Below are 8,002 nucleotides of genomic sequence, written 5' to 3' on the forward strand. Positions count from 1 at the left end.
GGCAACCCACAGAGCCCGGTCCCTCTACGTACCAGAGCCCTCCCCCCCCCCCCCCGGTCCCAGCAGAGTAGTTCCGGAGCAGCGGATTGAGTGGCCCTGACCGCGTGACCACCTTCGACCCTCCCTATAGGGCTGACCGTGGGTAGCTACTGGGACGTAAGTTGGGGCTTGGCCAGCCCCGGCTGGGTCACCTGGGCGAGGGTGTATGATGTTGCGAGACCCGAAACATCCTATGACCCCAGGGTACATCACTGAGGATACGTCCCAGTTATGCATCCATGCGATGTTTTTTTTCTTTATTGACTTGAAGGCTGCATGCATCTTCCACATGCCATAATTGTTAATGCCACTAGGTGGCAATGTCAAACCACATGATCATTACTTTCCATAGCATACTGTATAATATACAGCCACATATGCTTTGTGGTGGTGGTGGCCTTGTGAGTATTATCTATGCTCTTTTTAAACTCAGTCCTCTCTGGGCATATTGAACTGTGAGATGAGCCTGTGTGACCAAACACAGTGTTATTAGCTCAAACAAAGCATTTCATTTATCTAATTTCCAATAAAAAAAATACTCCTTACCTATATGTGACAAACTTGGACGTGCAGGTTAGACCCCTGCACAGCCTCGCACATAAAGACTGAATAGCAGGTAAGACAGGCTGTGTGCCAACAAGCCCTATTGTCGCAGCCTTGTGGGAGGAGGGGGTGGTGGCAGGACAGGAATAGTTTACGGAAGATACTTCCTTATTGAAAGTTAAACACGCTTATCGTGGAAGCAGGACACATTTTATAGGCAAAGATTCCAAAGATAAAAAAGATCAGCCCTCAGACAAGTCAACCTTAGACTGAGGTAAGACATTTTATCAGTGAATCAGATGCAAGGGATTAGATTAGACATGGAACTAACAATTGAATAAGCGGATACGTTACTACAGAGAAATTAGATAGTTTGATAGGGATCCCAGGAAATCATTAAAAACACAAGCTATGCCTTTCGGGAAAAATACTTCATTAAAGCAAAGGTTCTGCATTCAAAAGGTAATAGTGTATCAAAAATCAATCATCATCATCATCATCGTCATCAGTAGCAGCAGCAGCATAAATCAAAGTACTGGAGAATGATTCCTTACAGAGTGTTAAATTATTGATGCATTATCCTGTAAGAAGTATTTTAATGCTGTATAACTGCTGTATTATATTGTATAGGCTACTAGAAATAGTTCACCGATGATGTCAGGTTTGCAACTCAGGCAACTGGTGATCTGAACATCAACAGTTGACTATGTATTTGACATCCAAGGATGCTTCTCCATTACATAACGGCAGCAGCCTTGGTCAGGAGGTCAAGTCCTCAGATGGTTACCAACAATCATAGTAGGACTTTTTTTCTTAACATGCTCAGTTGAAGGATTTTGGGGGCGCTACAGCAATATTTTTAGGTATTTTACACCTTCACACTCACAGAGCCATGGACCCATTTCACATCAACCGTTTTGAGGTGGTAAAAGCAGGAAGTAAAGCAGCTGTAACTAATACCATTAATTATGCTTCCATTCTGTAGGTGTTCCAAGTGCCAGGTGCCCTCATTAATGCTAATGATTACACCTGCATTACTTCCTTCCTTTACCACCTGTGAAATGAGCCTCCTCATTAGGTAGCCTATAAAGGTCTATGATGTCATGAAGGCGTATGACATCACTGATGATGAATCCGTTGCCCTCCACAATCATTGCGCTATAATATTTATTTCACGGCTTCACAGTGACATCACTGATGAGATCATCACTGATGACATCACTCACTGAGTTCCACATGGTGCTGATGTGTGTGGGAAGATGCTACGCCCACAATGTGTGCTTGGCAGGTGATTCTAGCCAGTAGCATGTGTTTATAAAAACTAATTCATTAATTCATACAGAAAGAGAACGCTCCATAGAGGAGCGTCAGATTGGATTTCCGAACGCACCCAGTTCACCAGTGTGTCTCTTTAAGGGAGAGGGAGAGAGAGAGAGAGAGAGAATCCTTGCCCAGAGTGAACCAGGAAGTAGTCAGGAGGAGGTGTAGCGGTTTCTCGTGTAAGCTAGCCTGAGTGGTTGTTTTGGTCCCTCTCTAGCTCATGTGAGACAACACTTTACATTTCCACTCACCCAAATGCTGCCGTTTTGAGCCGTTCCGCCTGTGGTTCTGTGCTCCATCTGACATGAACAGGGTCCAGCTGAAGCGCTCCAACATCCTCAGAATGGCTCTGGCCAACTCGGACTCGATAGACGAAGAGGGACGCGGAGGAGAGACGTTCATCCTGCGAGCGATGCGAATAGCCGCGGTCGTGGCACTCTACTGGTTCATCTCGATCACCATGGTGTTTCTCAACAATTATCTGCTGGACAATCGGGACTTGGACGCCCCCTTGTTTGTGACTTTTTACCAGTGCGTGGTGACCGTGGTGCTGTGTTGGCTCATGCAGTTACTGTCCAAGTTGTGCCCGGGGCTCATTGACTTCCCGTCGGTCAAATTCAACCCGAAGACGTCCCGGGAGGTGCTGCCGTTGTCCGTGGTGTTTATCGGCATGATCACCTTCAACAACCTGTGCCTGAAGTACGTGGGAGTGGCTTTCTACACGGTCGGTCGCTCCCTCAGCACGCTGTTCAACGTGCTGCTCTCCTACATCATCCTGAAACAGAGCACCTCCTTCAGAGCCATACTGTGCTGCGGGGTCATTCTGGGTAAGTTGAACCGTTGAACAGCGCACACACTTTTTGTCTCGTTTGTGAGGAAGAGTGTCGGTTTTAATTATTATGGCCTGGTTTTGTGTCAATTTGCAACTGGGGCGATCATATGCAAACCTTTGTTGAAAGTAGGCCAACGGCTGAGATTAAAATCTGCACTCAATTTATCCCGGGGCACGTTTATTATGTTTCATTTTGGCTGACTCCCTGTCTCCCTCTCCTCTTTATAGAGTTTGTAAAGGAAGCTGAAAGCATGGATAACTCGGTTGTATCATAATATCACATGGTCATTGTTGTAGAATGGAATTCACCATCCCTCATCCGCTATATAATATAACAGCTAATATAAACCAAATTGAATGAAGCCAAGAGTCCAGGAACTGTCTTACAAAAGTATATTTAAAGCCATAACATTCTCCTCTAAACTGCATTAGAGGAGGACTGAATCTCAATGTAAATACATAATTGATATGTCATACAGAGTCCGAAATATTCAGTGGCGATGTCACAATTCAACATAGGCTTTATAGTGTAAGGCAGGAAAAGAGGGGGGAGAGGAATGGGATGATCTCTTGTAAATGTGTGTGTGTCGGTGCAGTCTAACTGGGACGCTGTTATCAGCAAGTTCCTGTCTCATGGTCATTGTCATGCTGAGTTTCTGAAGGCCAGAGCAAAGGGGAGTGCTTGATAAGCTAGTTATGTGTGTCTGCATAGTGCAGTCCATCATGTCTGTCTATATGAGCCTGTCTTATGACTAATAACCTATACCAATTAATAATGTGTTATGCAATTATAGCTTATTGATTATGAAATGCCAATCAATGGAACTTCAATGTTCCACATCAGTCATGTTTTGGCCATGGGCAGTATCAGCATCATCATTTCAAAACCGTTTCAGCAGCTTTCATCTGCCCTTAAGCAGACCGATGCAAGACCAATGAATTTTGAAATGTTTAAAGATTGCCATGAGGTCATTATAAATAACCAACAATACTCAGATTGCACAGAAAATGGAAAGTCATGGAGATATATTTTAGTGGTCCTGTTTTTAGTGCATGTTCTTAGTTCTGTGTGCGTCATCATCATTAAAACCCTGCATGCTTGCCTTGTTCCTTAGGTGGATTCTGGCTAGGCGTGGACCAGGAAAGCCTGGCGGGCTCCCTCTCCTGGACCGGCGTCTTCTTCGGCGTGCTGGCCAGCGCCTGCGTCTCCCTCAACGCCATCTACACCAAGAAGGTGATGCCGGCCGTCGACGGCAACATCTGGAAGCTGTCCTACTACAACAACATCAACGCGTGCGTCCTCTTCCTGCCGCTCATCCTGGTGTGCGGCGAGCTGCGCCACCTGGCCAGCTTCAGCCGCCTGGGCGACATGTCCTTCTGGGGCGTGATGACGCTCGGGGGCGTGTTCGGCTTCGCCATCGGCTACGTGACGGGCCTGCAGATCAAGTACACCAGCCCGCTGACGCACAACGTCTCGGGCACGGCCAAGGCGTGCGCGCAGACCGTCATCGCCGTGGTGTACAACGCGTCCACCAAGAGCCCGCTGTGGTGGACCAGCAACATGATGGTGCTGGTCGGCTCGTCGGCCTACACCTGGGTCAAGAGCCTGGAGATGAAGAGGGTCTCCCAAAAGGTGCCCCAGGACACGGCCAGGGAGAAGCTGCTGCCAGGGGAGAAGGGCAACCCGGGAGTGTAACCGGCAACCCCAGATTGTGTTGACTGACTGAAATAATGCCGATATTCACCATAATGACTGATTGCAGCCAGTCGATTAGTCCATTGACAGATATATAATCGCCAACTATTTTTATAATCGATTAATCGTTTCGACTCAATTTTACTAATAATAATAATAATAATAATCTCGTTCCAGCTTCTTAGATGTGAATATTTTCCGGTGTCTTTAGTCTTCCATGAGAGTGAACCGATTCTCTTGTGGTTGTGGACTGTTTGTCAGGACAAGAGAAGACATTTGAAGATGTCATCTTGGGCATTGTTGGGGGAAAAAGTGATCGACATTTTTCACCATTTTGTGACATTTTGTGGACCAAACGACTAATTGATTATTAGAGAAAATGATTAGTGATCACGGTTAGTTGCAGCGCTAGCGGGTACATAGCCTACCCGTGGATTCATTTGTACAGTGTGTTTTGGCTGCAGTGATTTTTTGGTTGCGTTTAATGTCGGGCAGCGTGGGTTTTATACAGTTTGACTTGGAGCCAAAGGGTTTAATGGCTGTGTATTATGTTTTATTTAAAGATATCACCATTTATTATTATGATCCTTTTTACAATTATGTTGAAAATGACTGAGCATTGAGCGATATGATGTTTTTTTTCTTATGGTCAGGAAAAGATGACGTAGGGAAAATTGTTTAAAAAATAATAATTCACAAGGAGGGCATAAGGATATTTATTTCGATTGAGATATACAGGAATGAAGGAACTTTTGTACATTTCTTGTTTAATTCATTGTGTTGATTTTTAATTAGAAGGGATATCAAACGCATCTTTATAATGTATATGTTACTATCCTGTTAGTGGTTTTAGGGCACCGGGACAATGTGTCCGATTTGAAGCAAACCAAGATGACAGGATATCCACTGAATAGACAGACGGCTTGAGGGAATCAGAGATTCCATGTCGGTGTATTACTGGCATTTACACCAAAAAGGCCTTTTCTCTCATGAGTAAAAAAAACACTATTTCAAGGTGTTAAAGCCGTGAGTGTGAAGATTGATTTATATGGCTTTATTTCCAGTATATTTGTGTAGTATGTTTCCTCTTGACAGCACCTCTATGCAAATACATTTGCATTTCAAAATAAGGTTAGAAAATTGGGACAGACTGAAAGCTGCAGCTTGTAATATTATCGACGGGGTCTTTTGCATTTCAGATGATGCTCTGTGTGTTGGTGCAGCACTGTCTGTTACCTGTGCGACAGATCTGCTACAAAACACCTCACAACGTTACACCTGATGATAACTACACCTCTACATCTCTATGTATTTCAAAGAATAGGCCTGCCGCCATCAACTGTAAAGGGATCGGTTGGACACACCTATTGGTAAATACACTGTGAAATAAAATGAGGCATTCTGTCTATATTTTTGCTCAGGGTCTCCTTTATACATGTTTCTCCAAAAAGAGTGTAAAAGCTTTCAGAATTGAAGAGGCAATAGCTGCCAGTGAGTGTTGTCAGTTTTTAAGGTGGATTTATTATTAATAATATTTCAATTATTTATCTTTTTTTTTTATGTGAAATTTTGTGGCTGTCTCACATACTAAAGATAATGCTGGTCCATCATTTGGTGTACTATTTTGAGAAGCTAAAGTTATATACATATACAAAGTTTATATATATATATATATATATATATATATATATATATATATATATATATATATATATATATATATATATATATACAGTATATATATATATATACAGTATATATATATGTGTGTGAGTGTGTGTATATGTATGTGTATATATATATATATATGTGTGTGTGTGTGTGTGTGTGTGTGTGTGTGTGTGTGTGTGTGTGTGTGCAGTCTTTAAATAATGTTCAGTGTCGTTTTTTATTTTTATTTTTTATTTTTTATCAAACTATCTAGTGCTAGATTGAAGATCTATTCCCATAACATCACTTGTCAGGTTGGTAGAAACTTTCATTGAAGACACTAGATGGCACTATTAAGCCATAAACATATTCCACTCTCAGTGTAACCTGGGGATGATTGTCAAGTCTAAAGTGAAGTAGTCCCACGTCAAAACATCTTTGAACAGGTAACCCTTTGTGCAGGACAGAGAGAGCCGAGCCCCATCAAACATCGCAGTCTGTGTTACTCAGCACAGAATTATTTATCAGTCTTTTGAGATAGATGGTAACCGTGCACCTGCTGCTGAAACGTGAGCAGAATAACCTTTCTAGTCTGAGAGCAGGTGAGTGAAATAAAAAATACAGAAGTCATCAGTGTGCAGGAACACTCTGAAACCCAGGCAGTGTGCATTACTGCTTCTGCACATTAAGCCAGTGCAATATGAACCAACAAGACAGACAAGAAATAGGCCTTCTAAGCGAGACTATACCCATAACAGCTAAAACCATAATTTATAATCAGGGTGCTAACACTTGTTTGGAATAGCTATCATGTGTGCTGCTGTGGCTAAGGTTTGTTCAGAAATTTTGTTTTCTTTTCTGGCCTTTAGTCACAGGTGAAATTCAAATTCCCAAGCATTAATTGATTAATTGGCTATTTTAATTAATATGACTTTTTTGGTAAACATTTGCCACAGTGTGCCTCATCTGGAGCCAGAACAAAATGAAAAGTCTTCAACTAGGCTAAACAAAAAAATGAACTCCAGTAGCTTTTCTGACCTATTTTGTTGGATAACAAAATGCAGGCTCTGCTTATCCGAGGATGAGACTTCATTAGGCTACACTATTATTAAGTTGCAACACTAATTAACGACTTGATGTCAGCTTTCCGCACCACACTACAGGTTATTATGGAATAGAAATAGCTGCATGCCTGTTACGCCCATCGACTTATATAAAGATATATCTTATAAAACCTTGATTTACTCGCTTACATAAAATCACTGGCGGCTCAACGCCCTGCACGAGATAGCTGCACGGGGTAGTGCGCTAGACAGATGCTGCCTTCAAGATCCTCGTAAAGTCGTTGCACCAGGTCAGACTATGCCTCAGTCGGACACAAAAATTGCCACTGGGACGATATAATTGTGTTCACAGCTTTTTGGAAATCAAGCGATGGCCTATGGGTATGCTACTTTGTGTTGCAGTTGCAAAATGTAGAGGATAATTGATTGATACGCTACTTTAATAAACATTAAAAATGCACGAGAAGTAAAAGTTATGTGAAAAGAGACATCGATATGCCTACTAGTACTAATTAGCCTATTTGTACAGAACGTCTAATAGTAACAATATAATAGGCAGATACAATTAGGCTACATCACTTAATTAAAGCAAGCATTAAATCGTAACTCTGGTATTTCCGATATTTTGTACAGGACCTTGAAGCAGCACCAGGGCAGACGAACATGTGCTGATTCTGCTGAAGAAGGACAGAGCATGGTAAACACTAACAGATGGGTAAATAGCAAATTAGCGACATACAACTTTTGACCTCTGCTGTCCTACATTTATATTCACATTTGACCACTTGGTAAAGTAATCTTATATAAATCAATATTCCTGACCTGAATGCATGCAGTTTCAGTGCGTTTGAAGCATCT

At 42.3% G+C, this 8,002-nt stretch overlaps 1 protein-coding gene across 1 annotated transcript; it reads left to right on the top strand.

Moving 5' to 3' along the window:
* The first annotated feature begins 2,085 nt into the window (after positions 1-2,085).
* Positions 2,086-5,743, top strand: slc35c1 (solute carrier family 35 member C1). The gene is made up of 2 exons (XM_083653072.1): positions 2,086-2,729; positions 3,850-5,743. Exons 1-2 carry the CDS (start codon positions 2,207-2,209, stop codon positions 4,428-4,430), a joined length of 1,104 nt encoding a protein of 367 aa, XP_083509198.1. The 5' UTR covers positions 2,086-2,206; the 3' UTR covers positions 4,431-5,743.
* Positions 5,744-8,002: the final 2,259 nt, after the last annotated feature.

This window comes from Poromitra crassiceps (assembly GCF_964638095.1).
Source record: "Poromitra crassiceps genome assembly, chromosome: 16".
Taxonomy (NCBI): domain Eukaryota; kingdom Metazoa; phylum Chordata; class Actinopteri; order Beryciformes; family Melamphaidae; genus Poromitra; species Poromitra crassiceps.